The 22,432-nt window shown below is 35.7% G+C and overlaps 2 protein-coding genes and 1 pseudogene across 3 annotated transcripts; all 3 read right to left on the bottom strand.

Annotated features, from left to right (window-relative positions):
* Positions 1–2,241: 2,241 nt before the first annotated feature.
* On the bottom strand, positions 2,242–2,751 carry LOC143534722 (secreted RxLR effector protein 161 pseudogene; annotated as a pseudogene).
* A 14,353-nt stretch (positions 2,752–17,104) lies between these two features.
* LOC143534738 (uncharacterized) lies at positions 17,105–18,481 on the bottom strand. The gene is made up of 3 exons (XM_077029155.1): positions 17,840–18,481; positions 17,663–17,761; positions 17,105–17,460 (listed from the first exon to the last, which is right to left on the bottom strand). Exons 1-3 carry the CDS (start codon positions 18,191–18,193, stop codon positions 17,206–17,208), a joined length of 708 nt encoding a protein of 235 aa, XP_076885270.1. The 5' UTR covers positions 18,194–18,481; the 3' UTR covers positions 17,105–17,205.
* Positions 18,482–19,147: 666 nt separating this feature from the next.
* LOC143534737 (uncharacterized) lies at positions 19,148–21,942 on the bottom strand. 2 transcript variants are annotated; one of them, XM_077029154.1, is made up of 3 exons: positions 21,864–21,942; positions 21,671–21,743; positions 19,148–21,383 (listed from the first exon to the last, which is right to left on the bottom strand). In XM_077029154.1, exon 3 carries the CDS (start codon positions 21,379–21,381, stop codon positions 19,849–19,851), a length of 1,533 nt encoding a protein of 510 aa, XP_076885269.1. In that variant the 5' UTR covers positions 21,382–21,383; positions 21,671–21,743; positions 21,864–21,942; the 3' UTR covers positions 19,148–19,848. The 2 variants fall into 2 exon arrangements, with proteins under 2 accessions (XP_076885269.1, XP_076885268.1); XM_077029153.1 differs by having other exon boundaries at positions 19,148–21,743.
* Between the last annotated feature and the right edge of the window lie 490 nt (positions 21,943–22,432).

Below are 22,432 nucleotides of genomic sequence, written 5' to 3'. Positions count from 1 at the left end.
AGAATATTGCAACTGTTTGATTTGGCTAATAAAGAATCGGTCAAAAAAAATGCAACACTATCGATCTCGTCTTTTTTTTTTTTTTTGAAAGACAAACTTTTATATAAAACCACTCTGGATAGAAATTTCTACCTAGAAACAGACAAAATTACATACTAAGTAAGGGGTTTCCAACCATGTCACCCAGTTTATACGATGTTTAAAGTTACGAGACGAATACCACAAAAAAGAAACTGAAACAATGGAATCAAAGAGGCTTTCTCTATACTTGATACTCGAACCAAAAATCATTTCGTTCCGAGCACTCCAAATAATCCACCAAGCTATAAAAATAATCGTCTCGACGACCTCTTTTCTCTTTTCACCCAAGTATTAGAATCCAACCAATCAATAATACTTTTGGGGCCTTTATTAATCGGAAAATCCAAATCCAACCACCAAGCAATAGAATTCCAAATTTTAGAAGCTATAGCACAACCTCCAAAGACATGATCCAACACTTCCACCGAATCCGAACACATCGGGCAATAAATAGAAGGGATATCTAAACCTTTCAAGCTTAAATTATACCTCGTTGGCAAACGATCCAAAAGCAATCTTCAAACCAAAATATTGACCTTTCTAGGAGTACACTTGTTCCGTCTCGTTGGAGAATAACCACTCGGAGCCTTCCACCAATCAAGATACGATCTAATTTCTTTTACCGAGAAAATATCCTCCGATTCCAGCTTCCACATCCACTTATCATCATAATTAGACAAGGAAAAAGAAGAGAGAATGGATATCATCTCGATACGTTGAGCATCCTCCACCCCACCCCTCAATTGCCTTCTCCAATTCCACACCCAATCCTAGCTTGTGAACCAACTTCTCATTAAGGAAGCAATCTTTGTTTCTCTAGATTGAATAATCTAGGGAAATTGAGAACACAACGGACTATTTCCAATCCACACATCCTTCCAAAACAAAGTATTATTCCCATTCCCAACTTTTTTTCTAATAACCGAAAGCGGGATTCGGTTTTCATCGTTGAGTTTATTGATTGACTTAACTATCATTGCCCAAATCCCATTTCCTTTGATGTTATGGACCAATCCATGTTGATTAATGTTATTCCGGTAAATGGACTTAATCACCCTCACCCACAAGGAATTAGGACTATTAACAAACCTCCATCTCCATTTATATAACAAAGCCAAATTAAAATTCTTCAGCCAATGCCCAAACCCCTTTTTCTTTATTAGCAATCGCGAGCTTCCACTTAACCCATGGAATTTTATGATTGTCCTCGACTCCTCCCCAAAAAAACCTACTCCGTAAAGCTTCTAACTTGTTTATAACTCCTGCAGGCATTAAAAAGAGAGAAAGGAAGTATACCCCCATTGACTATCGATCTCGTCTTGAAATTACTTTTCATAATATTTTTATCGTTCGTAATTTTAAATATTAGGATACAAGTTTTAGAACTCGTGTAACATACGAAATGATCCAAATTATAAAAATTACATAACGTATGTGTACATAAATTGACTCTGTTTATATCACAAAATGATTTTTTTAAATGAACTTAACAGAAAAAATGCATGCGCAAAAACATACCCGAGAAGACTCCTTTTATTGAAAATTTCATTCTCAATATTATATATGTATAATTGAAAGAATTTTTGGTATGAAGCATTTTTGGGGGAGAAAGAACTTCTCATACAAAAGTAGTTCTGACCACTGAGCCTAAATATAGATGATGTGTTACCTTTATTAATATATTTATCAATTACCACCAATAGAAGGAAAAGAGAACATTAAATTGTAATAACGGATGTTCTTTAAGAACTATGTTTTTATGAGCTACATCATGAATAAGATTTTGTTATGTTTCAAGGGACTTCTAGACTTTTCCATAATGATAAATTAAAAAATAACATGTTAACCCTGTCAATTTTGTGAATATTTTTCTTCACTTGAGCATAGTTTTGCATGACAATATGACATGCTTCCCATACAACGTTGTGATCACCATTGAAGGAAAGTTAACGCTAACACAGAGGTTTCAAATTTGATAATAGTTTGAATCATTGATAGGCCTGGGGTGGCATGTCAGAAGTGTTCGCTATCTTTTCTTTAAATTTAATATTAAAGGGAAAAATAGTCAATTTGCCAAATCCCAAACCTTTTGATTATTTCCAAAAATGCCTCGTTCAGTGAAAACAGAATGGACACTTTTCAAACAAACAAATGAATGCCCTAACGAACAAATGATGACCATGACGAGTAAACGGAGACTTGAATGGGGAAATCAACCATGTTGGTTGTCGAGGCTCTATACTCCGCCTCGGTAGTCGACAACGACACCGTTGGTTGTCGCTTACTACGCCAAGACACCATGTTTTTACCGACGAAAAACACGAACCCGGTTTTCGACCTACTTGTGTTTGGATCTCCCGCGTAATCCGCATCACAAAACCCGTTTAACTCGGTACTCGACTCCCTCTTAAACTCCACTCCGAGCCCGATCGAATTTTTCACATACCTTAGAACATGATAAGCCGCATACAGGTGTGGACGACGAGGTTGTTGCATGAACCGATTTAAGACACCAACCGCAAACGCGATGTCCGGTCTCGTTAAAGTTAGGTAGATTAAACTACCTACAATCTGTCGGTATTCAGTCGGGTTTTCCAACTCATTTCCATCTTCTTGATACAACCAAGAATTTTCATCCATGGGTGTTGTTGCCAATTTTGAATTTGGCATTATTCCAAACCTTTGCAACAACTCTAACATATACTTCTTTTGATGTAATACCAATCCAGTACTTGAGTATTCAATCTCAAAACCCAAAAAATGACCCAATGCCCAGGTCCTTAATTTTAAAACGAGTACTAAGGTTACCTCGAAGCTGCTCGGTTTCTTCTTTCCAATTACCGGTTATAATCAAGTCATCAACATAGACCAAAACTATAGCAATATTCGGCCCGTTTGCTTGACAAACAAACTCGCATCCGCAACGGTACTTCTATATCCGCAATGCTCGAGAAACTCTCCGATTTTACCGTACCATGCCCGCGATGATTGCTTGAGCCCGTATAACGCCTTTTTCAATTTGCATACATAACCGAACTCGACCTTCTCTTCAAAACCGATGGGTTGTTCCGTATAAATTGTATGATTTAAATCACCGTATAGGAATGCATTATTTACGTCCATTTGTTCTAGACTCCACCCAAGATTCGTCGCAAACCCGAACCGTGGTTAGCTTAGAAACGGGGCTAAATGTCTCGTCATAATCGAGACCGTATTCTTGTGAGAAAACCCGCGCAACTAACCACGCCTTATACCGGTCAATCGTCCCGTCCGCTTTCTTCTTGATCTTATATACCCACTTACACATTACCGATTTTACTCCATCTGGTCTTGGAACCAACTCCCACATTCCGTTGCTTCCGAGTGCACTTATCTCAGCTTTTATAGCCTCTACCCACTAGTGTTTCTCACTCGCTTCAAAGTAGTCTTTTGGCTCTTTCACCTCTTCTTCAATGGTTACATAATGCGCGTACCGGGGTTCGGTTTGTGGCTTCTGCCCGAACGTCTCACGGGCTGTTCCTCGGTTTCTTCGACCCTTGGCTCCTCATTAACAGAACACTCGGCTTATGTTTGTTCAATTTCCACCGGCTCACTATTATCAAACTCATTAAGTTTGATCATCGAGGACTCTAAATATGCCTTCAACTGATCCGTATCCGGTAATGCTTCTTTTCCCGGTGACCACCAAGAGGAATTCTCATCGAAGACGACATTCCGGGATACATAACATCTTCCGGTAGTTGGGTCGCAACACTTCCATCCTTTTCTCTCTTAGTCATACCCGAAAAATATACAACGCACGGCCTTCTTCTCTAACTTGTGTCGTATGTGGTTCGCTATGAACACATAACAAACACATCCGAACACTTTTAAGTAACTTACATCGGGTTTGATATACGCAGCGGTTTTTATCGCTTCAGCCCAAAATCTTCTAGGTACGTTTTTACCGTGCGTCATACTTCCACACACTTCGGCTAGATGTCTGTTTTTACGTTCCGAGACACCATTCTGTTGCGGTGTATTCGAACACGTTAACTGCCGACCAATATTACACGACCTTAGATGCTCATTAAATTCCCGTGACGTGTACTCCCCGCCGTTATCTGACCTTTTCAACCCGGTAACTCGTTTCGCCTCCTGTTTAAACAGTTTGAATTTCACAAACGCCTCAGCTTTCTCATTCATGAAATCAACCCAAACAAACCGAGAATAATCATCTATAAAAGTGATCATGTACCCCGCTCCACCGAGGGACTTTTGTTTCACCGGGCCAAACACATCCGTGTGGACAAGGTCAAGAGGCTTAACTGTTTTCATCTTCGATCTTTCAAAAGGTTGTTGACTAGCCTTACCAAATTGGCAACCCGCACACACCGTTTCATTGGAAACTTTCAATTTGGGTAAGCCGTTCACTACCTCTCTTCTTGTCATTAACTCGAGTCTGTCATAGCCGACATGCCCGAGTCGTTGACGCCATAGATCCGTGCTACTTTGGTTTCTTGTCTTCTCGACATAGGCTGATTCAGCACATAACACGTACACAGTATCTTTCTTTCGCCCAACAACATTGGTTTCGACTTCGTCTCGAATTTATCAAACACCTGCACGCTATCGGGCCAAACAAAACATATTTCCCTGTCTTGGTTATTTGTGGTACCGAGATTAAATTCTTTTTCATCCCGGGTACATGATATACATTATCGAGAGTTAACTCGTTTTGGCCATGTTTATAAGGGAAATTAACACTACCGATGTTTGAGATCGAGTGTCTCGTGTTATCCGCAATTACAACTACCCGGCTTCCTTCGTACTTCTTCGGGTTGGATAACTTACTCTTATCTCCGGTAAGATGGTTGGAGCATCCCGAGTCAACAATCCACTCGTCAAGGTTGTTCAGTTGTTGTTTAGTGGTTACCGTAAGTGCTACCACATCTTCAACTTGAGCTACATGGGCCTCGGCATCCCACGCTTGCTCGTTTTCAACCTCGGCGTGATTTCCTTCTTCTTGTTGTTCTTCCCTACAATCTTTTGCCATATGACCTCTAACACCGCACTTATGACATTTCCATGGAAAACGTTTGTTATTCTTATTTGATTACCTATCCCCGACCTTGTGTTCTTTTCCGTAAGCCTTGTTTTCTCCCAGCCACCTTTCTTTCCTTTGTCACCGTTTCGGTTTTGATACCTATTATACTTTTGTTTATGTTTACCCTTTTCGACATAAAGCGCCTCGGCATCGTTCTTGACCGAAACCCCGGAGACCTGTTTTACTAGTGCCTCTTGACCCGCTAACAGGTTTTCAAATTCGGTTAAAGTAGGCTGGGTTGGCCAACCTTGGATTGCGGTAACGAAGGTCCGGTACTCCGGTTTCAAACCATGGACGATGATTCGTCTCATCCGAGGTTCTCCGATTCTAGACTGTGAGTCCAACTCACCAATCTCCCTACACAAAGTCTTCACTTTTCTGAAAAACTGTGGAATTGAATGTTAACCTTGAGACAATGACATCAGCTCGCTTTCTAACAATTGAAGCCGGGTGTCATTCTTCTTAGAAAAAAGATTCGCCAATGTATCCCACACAGCTTTAGGAAACTCGGTTTCTTGGAAATATTCCTACATCTCTTCTTCTACTGTCGTCTTTAAGATATACATTGCTCGGCCCGCCTTAACATTCCACTTGTGCACTGCTCCATTCGTATCGATCCTGGCCGCCTCTGTATCAGGCCAGTTTGTGACTCCCCATAAATCTTGCCCTTACAAGTACGACTTCACACACGTAGCACAGGTCGTATAGTTAGATTGGTTGAGTTTCCTAATCCCACTTGCAATATGAGAATCTGCCATCTTCGGAATCAATTGGGTTTCTGTTGCTGTGCGATCTTCGAACGAACCGCCTGGTATGTTGGTCACAATTTCCAATTGGGGTTCAATTGGATTCTTCTTTTCTTCAATTGAACTTTGCTCCGGCCCCTTGATCGTAAGTATGCTCTGATGCCAATTGTTAAACTGGAAGCATACACAAACACATAAACACGCTGAGATTGATCGGACGATCGACTCTTTTGTTTTTATTAAACTGAAAATAAAGATACGATTACAATGAAAAATAAACTAAACATAGATGGCTTATATATTACCCAGCAAACTAGTCCTACTCAAACTCAAATAAGAAACATAATTATCTAAACATTTAAAATTAAACTGATAATATTAAACGAACTTAGCCTCCAAGTAATTTGAACTAAACCTTGGACTTTATTAATCTCCTCCAACCACCCCTTTAGAGATTACCGAACCACCCTCGTTTATTTCCGTACTAACCGTTTTGGCCCGTTAAGGTGGTATTGTTATAATTTTCACAGTTCTTCTGTTTATTGATGTTGGACATGATTACCAAATTGTATCGTAACAGTTTTGTCATAAACCGAAATCAAACTAAGACAGTCGATTTCTTGTTTACTTAGCAATTTTTTTTATTTTTTTATATATAATTTACTATAAAACGATTACAATAAAGTGGCAGGCAAACGGACAACAAGCTGCGCCGTAACCCCCTTTTGAATAGCAAAGCCAATCCTGCTAAAAACGAAGCTTTGGGACCTAGAAGCTGAAGAGGTTCTGTGTACGACACGTTGAACCCTACTAAAAAATTTCACAGCCCCTGGCCAGAAAACCAAATGTATCAAAGGCAAATGGTAGAAAGACATGTTGATTATCTAAACAAATTTTCTCGTGTTTAACAACTTTGTCCGATTCAGCCTTCAACACAGCCTTGCCCACAACAAACCCACGGTCCCTAGCCCAACAAGTGAAGACACTCTTGTAAGATCCACACATGCGTGTTTCCCCCTGCCTACCCGAACACAAGAATATCAATTGGTCGTAAAGTAGACCTCCCTTCAAGAGGATCCGTAAAAAAGTTAACATGAGTCCTTTTTAGCAGAAATCTCTGCCCGTTTAAGAACATCTCACGGGTATTGTGGGTAGTTTTCTAAACGTTGTTAAAAAGTTGTTTTCATCGAGCAAAGAGACTCCACTCATTTAATTTGATTTCCATTTACTTTAGACCCGATACATAATCGCGATACAGGCTGGGTTAGCTGACCATGTCACCATGTCCTCTGAGCCCATCTCTGTTCGCAGCCCAATTTAAACATCTAATACCCCAACCAAATTGTATTTTTAAACTGTTTGTTTATTCCCAACACATTTTACGAATTACGTCTATTTATACAACTAAAGATTTTATGATATTTTTTTAAATCATGCATTAATGAGAAGAAAAACTAATAGTTATGCTTACGTTTACGTCTATTTTTAGGTTAGAAGATTTAAAATTTCAGATTGTTAATAACTTAATTAATACAATGCAAAACAAATTAATAATTATTTAACTAAAAGTTTTACTCAATTTCTTTAGTACTAAGTCAAAATTAAATGCCAATAACTCTTAATATTTTTTGTAATGTTACCTAAAACATATAAAAAGAATTAAAAATAATGCATAAACTTTCTATTTACTTGTTTATGTTATACCAGATAATTAATGGTGTAAACTTTAAGAGAGAACCATTCCTGTTAAGTGTTAAGTGTTAATAAACATTTATTAAAACTAAGGTTAAATTTATAACACTAAAACCGAGTAAAATATGAATTTTTAATTATACAAATATGGTAAGAGTGGATTAGAAAAACATATTCAAGTTGTAACTAAACTCAAAGACACGTGATAAAAACTAACAAAGTAAATATCCAATTGTATGATAGATGTGCCATGTTGTTTTAGTTAAGATATAAAAAAACTAATAATATAAAAATTTTACATAATGTAATTAACTGTGATAAAATATCATTATACTAATTTAACAATATCATGTTAAAAGACGACACGATTAACACAAATATTAAACATGAAAACGACTCATTTAACACTTGGATTTGATGGTTTGAGAATTGACAGTTACATGTTTTGTGTACCAAGAAGAAAAAAAATGATAAATCCTAACCTTCAAATTTTAATTATTTTAAAAATTAGTATAAAATTGCATAACAATTTTTTTATTTTTTTTATTTTTGTTAAATAGGTTTTGTCATGACTTAACAGGTCGTACCCAATTTGGCAGTCTATTACACTTCATAAAAAAAAATAAAAACAAAAGGTGACCTATATATTTTTTTTCTATTTTTATGTCTTTGTTTTCCTATATATTGTAATCTCGTTTAAGAAAAAGAATAAGGAAGAATTAGTAATTTGGGTCTATTTTCTCTTTTTCTCTTGTGTTCTTGGAAAATTGACGGTTGTCTCGAATAAACCGTATCAATTGGTGCTTTCATTGAGACTAAGTCTACATAGCTTTTGAAGAACTCTTGTGGGAGCATCCACGGTCACCTCTTATTACCGGATCTAATCCCGCTCTATTGGTCTCTCAAGCTTAACGATATTTTCTCTTTTACGCGATCTATGGCGATGAGTGGTTTCCCTATGTCATTGAATCCGTTGATGATGAACCATTCTGGTGGTTTAATGGTTGGCTTTGGAGTTCAGACTTCCTCACCAGGGCTGATTTCACTATAGGAATGCTTACTCAATTTAAAGCTAGTTATGTCAATGTAATTGCGAAGTCTGATCATGAACCATTGTTAATGAGGAAGTTACTCAAGGATTGGAAGATGTAAACTTAGGTGGGCATGCAATAGGTAAATATAAGCAACAAAATGGTAGTTTGATGGTTAATAAAGATGCCTATCAAATTTACAACAATACAATTAGCTCGTTGGCGTTGACACCATTAAAAGGTGCAACAAAGCGACCCGTGTCGTGCCACTTGTGGTGGCCTACTGAAATTAACCCGAATAGTATCATAAGACTCGAATGGTGGCCACTGTGGTGCAACGTTGAGTCCGCCACAGATGCCGGTGAACGACTCAAGTTGAGACCACCATGGCGACGTCATTCCGTCCTTAAGGACAATGACGTTTTCAAGGGGTTGGGAATTGATACGATCCTACTTTATTAATATAAGTTAATTGTTATTATTTAAGTTTATCTTTAATTTAGTTTTCTTATTATAGTCAAATTATGTTTTTTTATTGTTTATCTTTTTTTATTTTTTATATTTTTGTTTTCCTATATATTGTAATCTCGTTTAAGAAAAAGATTAATAAATAATTATTATTTTGGGTCTATTTTCTCTTCTTCTCTTGTGTTCTTGAGAGATTGACGGTTGTCTCCGTATGAGAAGGTGTATGGGTGTTAATTTATATATTTAATTAGAAATTTTAGTTTGCTAACTTTTTATTTTAATCAACAATTCCATTGGTGAAGCCTACCCTCGCGTCTGACGTCCGTTTGAATATAGTCGGACCTAGGATCCAGATATCAGCTCCACATGGCGGGCTTGGTCCATGCCTTCCAAGTTCGTGATCTCCACGTCCACCGGACCTCGGGATTGGTTACACGTTGAAGATGCTCTAAGCTAAGATTATATGTATTCTTTTGCAGTGGCGGATCCAGAAAATTTAAAAAATTTAGCCAGTGGGTGCAGAAAAAGGTTCAACCTAGAACTCGTCAATTCAAACTAAAACAAGTCTAACAAAAATGGGTCGGGTCAAACCGAAATGGGTCGAGTAAAAAATTTGCATTAAACAAACTACGTATAGAAATGTAAACAATAAATTTCATTTATAAAGATAAACAAAATACATATTACAACTGACCTCTACGTGATTTCATCTTTTGAAAACAGTTAATTACAGTTTCATTCGTAACACTTAAAAATGCTTCTTTTTCAACACTGCAAATTACACAAGCATTCAAAAAATCTTTTGGATAGGTCACTAATTGTTTTTGGATGGGTCACTAAATTTTTTTTGGATGGGTCACTCGGGTCTTTGGACCTAATATATTACAAATTTATAAAATAAACTATGGATTTGAGTGGGTGCAAACCAAACACTGGATCCTCCCCTGCTTTTGCAATGGAATTTCTAACCACAGCAAAAGTTTGGATACGATGTAAAAGCTTGCAGTCAACTAAGAGTGACCCTTAATCTACATCATATCTTTAGCAGATCCCTCATTTAGCATTTGGGTATATTCCAATATTCCAATCGAGCTTTGGGTTATTTTTCATTCTTGTTACGTTATCATTCTCATGTGGAATCATATGCTAAAATTTCAAAAGTTGGAAGCTGAACCTAGTCATGTAATATGAACAAATGAAGAAACAAGCATCTAATGCGTATCTTGACCTGGTCCTCAGCATATATGACTTCAATTCTTGATTCATGTCTTTTATTCTTATAAGTAAAAAATGAAAACTAGGACTATCCTAATAGAGACTCATTGCTAACCATGTTCATGCTTCTGATACATGCAGCTTCATATATCATGCACTTCCCATAACTCTGGTCTATATATACATTAGCATCAGCCATTTTCAATAACCAAACACATCAAGTAACTACTAATGAACATAAATGAAGGGAAAAGCCAAGTGTCCCTGAGGATCCTCCGAACACTTCACTGGGATGCTTTATTACAATTTCCTACTGAAGTGTTTGGGGGAACTTCAAGTGTCACTTGACAATTAGCAAAGTAACTACTAAGGAACACACATGAAGGGAAAAGCCAAGTGTCCCTAAGGGATCCTCCGAACACTTCATTGGGATCATGTTTTAGTACGATTTCCTACTGAAGTGTTTGGGGGAACTCCAAGTGCCACTTGACAACCAGCAAAGTAACTACTTAGGAACACACATGAAGGGAAAAGCCAAGTGTCTCTAAGGGATCCTCCAAACACTTCACTGGGATGCTTTACTAGGATTTCCTACTGAAGTGTTTTGGGGAACTCCAAGTGCCACTTGACAACCAGCAAAGTAGAAATGTTGGGCACTGCTAAGAATAAGTTGTAAGTGATCAATCTTTTAAGTACATTATTCAAGGATTTGTGGCTGAGTTTCAGTATATGTCCACCTGATCTTTTTATTCTAACAAATTACCTTTATTTTCTGTTACAACATAATATACCAGTAATGCTCTAACTCCACTTATAAGCTGGTTTTAGTGATACTACTTATCTAAAAGCATTTTGATGATTGGCAAAAACTATTCAGGCTCAGTGAACATATGCAAATAAATCAATGCTAACAATGGGAACAAAAGTAGTGGAGGGATGTTACTATTGACTAAGTGAGCGCGAATGTTTATATTGGTTTAAAAAAATAGTGATTTGGTTGAAGGTTTGCTTGATGTGAAGTTGTCGGCTTTGAGATTCCCATCTGATCATATAGAGTGGCTTGAGATATGTGGGCTATTTGAAAGCCTCGATCTTGAAGAGGCAATCAAAGTATGTGTTGTTGTTTGATGATGTTATTTTTTTCTATTTCTATTGGTACTCTAGTAGGAAGAATAAATGTAAACTGCATTGACAGGTGGTTGAAGAATCCCATTTCACTCATGTAATTTTCTATTTCCTGGGTGGCTAATATGATGCTAGTCGGCACATAATGAAACACGGATGTTCAAAAGGAAAAAGAAATCGAAGCAAAATGGGATAGTTTGGCTTTTGGCATATTCACACACGTTTGATAAATAGAATGTTGTAACCATTTGGTTTTGGTTGATAAAGAGTTTGTCAAAAAAATGCTACACTCTATTTTCGTCATCAATATACTTTTATTATGTTTTTATATATCGTTTCTTTAAATATTAGAATACTAGTTTTTGTCCCTCGTATTGCGGGGGTTGTGTTTCTTTTTCGTGTCTAATATTCATATTTTTTTGCATTTTAATTTTATTTATTATAAAAAAAAGTTAATAATATACTTAGGGTTTGATGATAAAATAGTTTCATAAATAACTGAGATGTTATAACCCATTTAAAAACTATGGGTTTGGTGAGACCCATGACCCGTTTATTTTTTTTTACCATAAAGTGTTTCTTATTATAAATAATATATTTTTCTTAAAAAAATTGAATATTAATATTTAGTATATCCCTATTTATTAAGATTTGCATATCAAATACTTGGTGAGATTTATTTTTAGAATAGTGAGATGTTATAACCCGTTTAAGGTTATCTGGGTATGTTGTACCGTGAATTCGGGTAAAATGCATGAGAAGTCTTCATTTACAAATAAAATAATATGGTGGCATGAGTAAATGTAAGAAACAACCATAGAGCTTTTAAATGTTTTGTTTATTTACGAGGGTTGTTTTATATTATTTGTTTCTAATATTTATTTTTTAAATTTTTATTTTTTTATTGTATGAAAGTTAATAATATATATATGATTTGATGATAAATTGTTTTACAAATAAATGAGATGTTATAACTCGGTTTAAAAGTTATACGAGTTTGATGAGACCCAAGACCCGTTTATTTTTTTACTATAAAATTGGTTTTTTATTTATAAATAATATATATCTTTTTTAAATAAATCATATATTAATTTTTAGTATATTCCAACTTTATAGGATTTTTATATCAAATATTTGGTGAGATTAGTTTTTAATTTAATGAGATGTTGTAACCCGTTTAAGAAATATATGGGTTTTATTAGACCCATACCCATGAATTCAGGTCAGATGCATGAGAAACCTCCATTTCATAATCAAGCAAATATGGTGACTAAAAAAAAAGGGAGCGACCACATCGCGACACGTAGGATTTTTATGTTTTCGTTTATATATATTATTGATAATTTAAATAATAACAGATAATTAAAAAGGTTAATAAAATTAAAAACAAATGTAAATTAAAATGAAAACATACATAAATAGAAAAAAACTAGTTTGATCCTCACGTGTTACGAGAGTTTATTTAAAGTTTTGTTTTTAATCGTTTTCTATTTTATGATGATTTATTTTATTTTTAACGTAGTTTTGTTTTAATTTAATACATATATATTAGTTTGTTATTATATTTTTTTAACGTTTGGGTTTTATCAGTTGAGATGCTTAGGTTTTTTAGATTTTTAACGAACAAACATAAACGAACACGAGCATGTTGATTTTTTTAAATGTACAAACATGAACACAAATATTTGTCTAATGAAAAAAAAGGTGTTGATGTAGTTGACGATGGTGGGTAGTATCGAAAGTTAACCGAAGATGAAGATGATAGACCAGCAACGAAGAACATGTAAAACAAATATGTTAAATTAGGGTTTGATAATGAAAGTGTCAATAAATAAGATCTTATAACCCATTTGAGGGCTATTAGAGTTTGGTAAGACACATAACCCGTGAAAATTATTCTTTGATAATTAAGGGGTATCTCACAAATAAATGAGATGTTATAACCCGTTTAAGGGTTATTCGGGTTGGGTGAGACCTATGACCCGTGAAAATTATTGTTTGCTTATGAAATAGTTTACAAATATATGAGATCTTATAACCCATTTAAAGACTATCCGGGTTTGGTGAGACTCATACCCGAGAATTCGGGTCAAATGCATGAGAAGCCTCCATTTATAAATCAAGCAATCTGGTGGCTATAGAGAATGTGGGGAACAACCTGAGAGCGGCACCAAATATTTTTTTGTAGGCAATTATATAGATAGTTAGATTAATAATAAAACATTACATAAATATAAAATATAAAAACTATACTTATTTTTTAAGTAGACCGCAAATTTATATTCTAAGTCTGTCTTGAAGCGCTTTATGGATTACTTTGATCTGTTAAATCAAATGTCTAAACCGATTCAACTGTTCTTCAAATTTAATATTGCCCTATCTTGCCGGTTCTATTTCATCATCCTCATTATTCGACCATTTGTTTACAATCTACCCTTAAACTTCTTTTTTTGTGCATTATAATGCATGCTTACATGTATTATTTTGACGCTACAACCTGATTTGGACCTTGTATTAATCGCAATCGAGCTTGGAGGACACTAAACGCCCGCTTGGCATCCTCTCTCTTTCCGATTCAAGATGGATTTTGATTCTTTGCTTTTTGGGGACTTGTGGATTTGATAAGCTTTTTATAAGGGTGATCAATTAAGTATAAATTCCATCTGCTAGATAGTAATATTTTTCGTATAGTACTTGTCATTCACGGTAAATTTACATGGCGTTACCGACTATCAATTCGTTGTTGAATTAGTGGCTTATTCACCACATCGATGTTATTATTTGATTGTGCAATTCCAAAATAGGCATGCCAAATCCGAAGGCCGTGTGACGCAACAGGCTCAAGCATTATGTTCGGACACTTGGCCACCTCATGCATATTTCCCTTTATAAGAAATAGGACAGTCTCTTCATGCCTAATGCATACAATTAATTCTTCCTCGCATTTTGGGAATCCTATCACGTGTTGAATGCAGGGACGGCCCTTGGGGGTGGCAGGGTGCTTGAAGGCCACAAGCCCGACACCCGTTAGGCCCAAAACTTTTCTAGAAAAAAATTATATGTATTTTTATTAAATACAAGATGTATATTTAATGTTTAAACTCAGTTACATACCCACTAGCTTGGTCTAGTGGCAAAGATGTATTACTCCCAACCAAAAGGTTATGGGTTTTAGTCTCATTTGAGACATGTTTAATCCTATTTTAATACAAAAGTTTTTTACACAACCCAAATTATAACCAAGTAAATCCATATAAAAATTAAATTGTTTAAACCCAACAAAATACTTCTTTTACTTAAGGCTAAAATAAATTTTGCCTTCGGCCCAAAACTTTTTTGCTTTTTCAGAGCCGGCCCTGGTTGAATGTGCCTGTAGTAATGGTTGAATGTCACCCTTTTAGGCCTTTCTTCAATATTGATTCAATAACATAACTGCAAAAGAATTTTACACACTCGACAATCATAGTTTTACCGATCCATAGGTACATTATTAACAGAAGAGATTGTGATATAATCAAAAGAGTCGTATGCGATCGTAATTGATATTATGAATATTATGTTTATGCATTTAGAGTTACTTTGTTAGAAAGCCATCATTGTATTTATACATGATCATTGTATTATTGTCAGGCAATCAATAAGAATGCAATCTCTTCAATATTTTACATGGTATCATAGTTTATTGTGATAATTTATCGGTTGTCTATCTCTCCGGCAACCCTGTTTAGGAGAAAGTTTTAATTGGTCATATATTGTTCATATACTGACATATATACAATGGGCTTCCCACGTTAACTCTTCGAGCTATTTCGTTCCAGTTTAAACGTCCGTTCTTACTCACACTCAAACTGAGGGGGGGTATTAACAGAAGAGATTGTGATATAATCAGAAGAGACCGTATGAGATCGTAATTGATGTTATGAATATTATGTTTCTGCATTTAGAGTTACTTGGTTAGAAGCCACCATTGTATTTATGTACGATCATTGTATTATTGTCAGGCAATCAATAAGAATACAATCTCTTCAATATATTACATTCATCTATTTGGTGAGTTGTCGTGTCGTACGCCAACAGACGAATTGGGTAAATGTTTCTCTGAATGGAAAATGAAAGTATATATAATTGGTTGATAAATCGTTCACAGGTCTAAGGAATACACACTATGCATACGGAACCAATGTCTAAATTAGCTATCAGGGAACACCGCATTCGAAGTAAAGTAGTCGTTCCATAGACAATTGGCCCCATCTTCACATCCCCTCTTTATTTCTTTGTGTTTCCACTTTTGTCCAGAACTTGACCCTTGTTGCTTTCACATCAAGTACATTTTAACGTCATCGCCCATCGGACACCAATTGTTGTAATAACTCGTGACAAGATTAGCTATATTTGAGTCATCGTCTTCAGCAGAAGTCATTTTATTAAAATATACGAGTGCTCTAGAAAAAAATATGTTAAACTGAATTATGAGCGTGTATGGGTATTAATTTATTAATTTTCTTTATAGAAATTTCATTTAAAAAAACAAAAAGTTTAGGCGTTGCTACTTTTGGAATTTGAAATTATGGCACAGATAGCCACTGGGAAAGCCCACCCTCGCATCCGCTGTTCGTTTGGATAGCCGGGCGTAGGTTTAGGACATCAGCTCACAAGGCGGCTTGGAACATGCCTTCCACGTTGGAGATGCTCTAAGCTAAGATTATATGTATTCTTTGCAATGGAATTTCTAATTACGGCAAAAGTTTAGATATCATGTAGAAGCTTACAGTCAACGAACTAGTGTGGGAGTGACCCTTATTCTACATCATATCTTTAGCAGATTCCTCATTTAGCATTTGGGTATATTCCATTCCATTCGAGCTTCGGTTATCTTTAACTTTTTCTTTTTTTTACGTTATCACCCTCCTATGGAATCGTATGCCGAAATTTCAAAAGTTAGAAGCTGAACCTAGTCATGTTTTATGGATACATGAAGAAACAAGTATATAACGCATATCTTCGCCTGGTCCTCACTTAATATGACCTCTTGATTTATGTCTTTTGCTCTTAATGCGAACGTGAAAACTACGACTCTCACTACAAGAAATTTCACCTGATATGACGAAAATTATACCCCCTATAGCCGCGACTTGTCGTTGCCTAACCCTTTAGCAACGACAATTCGTCTCAATCTTTGTCGCTGCCTAAGTGATGTTGCTAAAGGTCTCGAAGTCGTCGCTATAACGTCGTTGCTATAGAGTTCACTTATTACCACAATTTCTCGTCACTATAGGCTCTCGTCGCAAACTATTTTCAGTAATAAAAATAAAGATTTAATAAATATTGAAAATATCTATTGCTACGACATGTCGTCACTATAGGGTAATTGATAATAATATACACTTACTTTGTAGATATGACAAGTCGTCGTTACTGATATTTATATATAAAATATATTTTAAAAACGTGTTCTTATGAAGAGACGACTTGTCGTTGCTATAGGGTAGAAAAGTTTTTTCCCAGATTTTTTAATTAATTTTCCAATTTTTTTAATTAATCAAATTTTTTTAGCAAATAAAATCATAAACCAACAAATTATAAAACAACCTAAATTACGAACATTTAAACCGTCAAATTACAAACATTAAACCATCAAATTGTTTAGATTATCATCATACTACAAGCCACTAAATTGTTCATAACTAATCACATACTGCCTTCGCTTTCATCATCTTCATCATCAACATCCATGTTTTCATTTTCAACATCTTTACTCGATTCACCTTTTTTTCTTTTCAAGTTCATTAACACCGGTGATCAATTGACTCATTTGTTGTTGCATGGTGTCCCATTGTGATGGTGTTGGTTCGTACACAGACGCGACATTGGCTGATGAATTTTTCAGCTTTCGTCCAATGCCTCGTTCCCAGCCACTACGAGAACCAAGTGCACGTCGAAGACGCTCTACCTCATCAATTGGCTTATCATCACCCGCATCCCTTTGCATCCTACTAACCTCCTCTTGAATTTTGTCCTATATCAAAGAATAAAATGGTTAGATTTGTAATCTAATTGCTTTCAAACTTCACTATAAGTTATCCTAAATTTGGTAGCTTCAAGCTTTGGACAGCATATTGGTAAAACAAATCCTTTTCAGTAATAGGTTTAATTAAAAAAAACTACCCATTCTTACAATCTTACACATTATATATCAAAATATAAACAAACAAACTTACCCAGTCTTGAGCCGCTCGGTTGTTAACCCATCCACCTTTCACATTCAAGTGCATTGACCTCCAATTGTCGATTTCACTTGTCTTTCCCGTAGATTGCATCTGTAAACATTATTAATATTACTAAGCTTTGAATAAGTTGTAAATACTTCTTTGGATTATACTAATAACTTTTCTTACATCCAAGTGTCTTGTTTGAGCATACGGCCTACTCCCACCACAACTTGGGTAAGATTGTTTTGCTCTATTTATTGTGTTTTGTTTTGAGCGCTCAATATACTCGGGAGTAAGAAATAGGTCATCAATAAGCTTGTTCCACTTTTTTTTGTCAATTAAGGAATGAGGCTTCTTTCTTGAATTTTCCAAATCTTCTTTACCTCCGACTTTCTTGAAATGTTTACCAAATTTACTTTTAAGACCCCGTAAGCGATTAGCACAATCGCTATTAATGCCATCGTTTATTTTTCTCCAATGCGGTGAGTTAATCCATGGGGTGAGATCAAAATAACTCAACAAAAAGCAATTAAAAAACATAAAAAATTAGGAAACTGGAAAAAAATCAAACATTACATTGTATACTTACTTTGAGCACGCGAAACAATTTTTCCTTCTCCTCTTCGGGTACCTTTGCCCAGCATGAATAGTGGAAATGAACTAGCTTAGGAAGCCCATTTGTTATGCAGCGCACGAACATGCTTTGATACTCACCTACAGGTTTATATGTTTCCCCTTTGATATCAAACTCCATGGGCAGTGGTTTGTTGTTGTTATTTTTCATCGCGATATCTAAATTTTGTTTGGAGCCTACCCCTCGCTTTTGTGGTTGAGCTACATTGATAATGAAATTGAAATTTTAGCAAATTAAAAGATATATACAATATAAGAACAAGTATTTAACTGTAAGTATTATTGTTCATATTACAACCTGAAATAAAAAAAATAAAAAAAGCCCGTTTGACCTGTACGATTATTTTCTTTGCTGCGCGCCACTACTACTAATCTGTTTTACTCGTAAAAAATATATACAATATAAAAACAGTTGGGAGACTCATCTAGCTTTCTATTAAGCCATGATGAAAATTCTGTTTTGACATTTTTTTTCAGGAAAAGCATGTTTAAACTCCCTGTATGATGGATAGACAAATTAATCAAACTATTTTCAATAAAATATAAAATGAAATTAAAAAAAAAAAAATCTTACGCTATGTAGCTTTTAATTTCACCGTCGCAGTTGTCCAATAAAAACCATCCTAATGAATTTTTGGCATCTTCAACAAAATCAACTAAAGTCATCGCCGACATTGGTCGACATTGTGATAAGAACACATAGTATTGCCTCTTTGGAATGCCATCATCTGCATTTCTATGAGGATGGTTGAATTTGGTTTGTATACCATCAAGATACAAAGAGCAAAATGCCAATGCTTCTTCTGCAACATAACCCTCTGCTATTGAGCCCTAGCCTTGTTTCTAACATATGCTTTCAGTTTTTTCATTTATCTTTCAAAAGGATACATCCATCTCATATATACAGGCCCACCAAGAATAGCTTCTTCAGGTAAATGAAGAACTACATGAACCATTATGTCAAAAAATGCTGGAGGATATATCAATTCCAACTTGCATAGTATCTTTACGAGTTCATCATGTGCTTTATACATGTCATTCACATCTACTGATCGCGCACATATTTTTTAAAAAAAGGTGCAAAAGTCAATTATTGTTTTCGAAACATCCTCCTCGAGTCCCGCTCGGACCCCTACTGGCAGCAATCGTTGCATGAGAATATGATAATCGTGAGACTTTAACCCTACTATATTTGATCCAACCACCTTACTTCTAAAGTTTGATCCAAAACCATCAGGTAGTCTCACTCCTTTTATGAACTTACAGAAACGTTCTCGATCCTTGGCTTTGAAAGAGTATGGGGCATGCGGTTTGATGACCTTTTTGTTTTTCTTTGTGGTTAGCCATAAATTTTTTCGAATGCCCATATCTTCCAAGTCTTCTCTTGCGCTATTTTTGTCTTTTGACTTGTCGTTCATTAGCAAAGTACCTAATATGCTCTCACACACATTTTTCTCCACGTGCATAACATCAAGATTGTGTTTTAGTTCGAGAGTGGACCAATAGTCCAACTCGAAAAAGATACTCCGCTTGGTCCAATTCAACTCTGACTCATCACGCTTTCATTTTGCACCTCCATAATCAACATGTTTCCCCGGAACACGAACGGGGAAACTATTTAGTTGTTCTAAAATTTGTTCATTATTTAATCGTCTAGGAGCCATTCTTTTCTCTTTTTTGCCATTAAACAACAAACTAAATCTCCATTTATGGTTACTAGGCAAGAATCGTCTGTGACTAATAAAGCATGTCTTATTACTTGCACGAATCGAGGGCGTGTCTTGGTTACAGTTAGAGCATGCTTTATAACCTTGACCACTCCATCCAGATAAACTACTACGAGCAGGAAAATCATTAATAGTCCATAGTAGTGCGGCATGCATATTGAATATAGTGTCGGTTGATGCATCTCTCATTCGTACTCCCTCTTCCCATAACATTTTCAATTCATCAACCAAAGGCCTTAGAAAAACATCAATGTCCTTTCCAGGTGATTTAGGCCCGGGAATTAGTAAAGTCAACATAAAAGAAGACTCTTTCATACATAACCACGGTGGAGTATTGTATGTTGTCAACACTATTGGCCACATACTATAAGTCAGACTCATGTTACCGAATGGACTAAAGCCATCAGCAGCCAAACCCAACCGAACGTTCCTTGGTTCTTTGGCAAAATCAGGATGCCTCTTATCAAATTCTTGCCATGCCTTCCCATCAACTGGATGACGCATCATACCATCTGTTGAGCTTCCGGTATTATGCCAGATCATATCTTTTGCTGTGAATCTGGGTTCATACCTTCGTCTAAGCCGGGAAGTTAAAGGAAAGTAGCGCATCACTTTATGTGGTACTTTCTTCCCCTTTGTGTTTGGGTCAATCCATCTGCTTGTGTTACAGACTGGACAATTTTCCTTTGACTCGTTATCCTTCCAAAATAGAACACAATCATTAACGCAAGCATCGATAGATTGATATCCTAACCCAATCTTTCTCAACTTCTTCTTAGCTTCATAGTATGAAGCTGGAATATGATTCTCTTTTGGGAGTGCAAATTTTAGAAACTTTAAAAGCTGGCTAAACGAAGAATCTGTCCATTTGTTGAGGACTTTGAAATGCGTCATTTTTGCTAGGAAGTTTAAAGAAGACAACCAAGTACAACCAGGGTATAACTCCGTATTGACCTCGGCAAACAATTCATCAAATTCCGGGTCTAAATCATTAGCATCTTCATCTATATTTTCTTCATTTGTATTTTGCTCCGCCATAACATCGTCAAGTGCATCAAACATCTCTTGAGTCGGTGCTACAATGCGTTTTCTTGAACCCAACAATGAGTCTACAACCGGAGAATTAGGAAGTTCTTCACCATGATAAATCCATGTCTCATATGATTGTTGAAACACTTTGTCACGTATGTGGGCCTTAATCACAGTCAAACTATGCCGGTGTGAATTGACACACTTTTTACACGGGCAACAAGTTTTGTCTTCACTGTCAAGATGGTTCTTGGCAGTCTCTATAAAGTTTTCAAGACCATTTAGGAAAACTGGATCGTTTCGATTTCGTACTCTAATCCAACTCTTATCAGTTGTCATTACTGTTTTTGTAAATTGAAAACATTAATATACAAGTACATATTCATAAAAACATATACATATATACGTACACATTTCATGTCAAACGGGTCAAATTATAAACATTAATACATCAAACTACATATCTACATACACATACATACAAGTTAAACACTATGTTTTCATAAGTGGGTCAAACAAATTCTCTTTAAATCCAAATATAAACTAAAATAAGCAAGTCAAAGAAATTCTCTTCAAATACAAAAAAACATAAAAATACATAGACTATAATTAAATTTAAATAATATACCTTTAAAAATCAGCTATAGAGATGAAACGTCTTCTGGACAAATTAGTATTCTTCAACTCTCCTTAAGAATCACCTAAAAAAACATACTGACTATAATTAATTTAAATAATTTAAACCTAATTTCGGCCAAAAGTGTTTAATTGGGGAAAATGGTTCAACCAAACAAGAAGGTTGAAGACTTGAAGGTACATACACTAGCAGAATTAGGCTACGACAGAAGAAGGCAGCAGATGGTAGCGCCTCACTGTAGTATGTGGAGGCAGGCGGTGGCAAAGGGTGGTGACGGAGTACGGCGTGCGAGGGAGGGAGAGAGTTCATGGAGCAGGCGGGTGACTAGGTTTTACCAATTAATTTGTATTCCCCTTCTCCAAATTTGTTAGTAGCTAACATAAGAATAAACATATTAATTGATACGATGTATCGTGGTAATAGGTTGACCAATTTTTAAGTTTCAGAATTTTGAAGTAAAATAAATCAAAATTATAAAAGAAAATACCTATTACAACAATATATCGTCGCCATACCGTTTTCCATTCGCAGTTTCTTTTTCCTTTTCCCGCTCAACAATAAAGCTACGATATGTCGTCGTTACAGGCAACATAAAAGAAAATTTATGTTACACTCTATTGCAACGACAAATCGTTGTTATACTTGATATTTAGCAACGACAATTGTCGTTGCTATAGGGTTCGTCATATCAGGTGAAATTTCTTGTAGTGTCTTAATAGAGACACATTGCCAACCATGTTCACGCTTCTGATG

Source organism: Bidens hawaiensis, unplaced genomic scaffold (genome assembly GCF_021521415.1).
Source record: "Bidens hawaiensis isolate Kalapana, Puna unplaced genomic scaffold, B.hawaiensis_p1.1 tig00010302_1, whole genome shotgun sequence".
Classification (NCBI taxonomy): Eukaryota; Viridiplantae; Streptophyta; class Magnoliopsida; order Asterales; family Asteraceae; genus Bidens; species Bidens hawaiensis.
This window is presented reverse-complemented; position numbering and strand designations above follow the sequence as displayed.

Excerpts from the sequence above, each read along its gene's own strand:
- LOC143534738 (XM_077029155.1), bottom strand. The coding sequence starts at position 18,193 with ATGTTTTTTAATTGCTTTTTGTTGAGTTATTTTGATCTCACCCCATGG. Across the intron at positions 17,762-17,839 it reads CTCAAACAAGACACTTGGAT|ATGCAATCTACGGGAAAGAC; the intron begins GTAAGAAAAGTT and ends TAATGTTTACAG. Across the intron at positions 17,461-17,662 it reads ACCGAGCGGCTCAAGACTGG|GACAAAATTCAAGAGGAGGT; the intron begins GTAAGTTTGTTT and ends TCTTTGATATAG.
- LOC143534737 (XM_077029153.1), bottom strand. The coding sequence starts at position 21,381 with ATGACAACTGATAAGAGTTGGATTAGAGTACGAAATCGAAACGATCCA.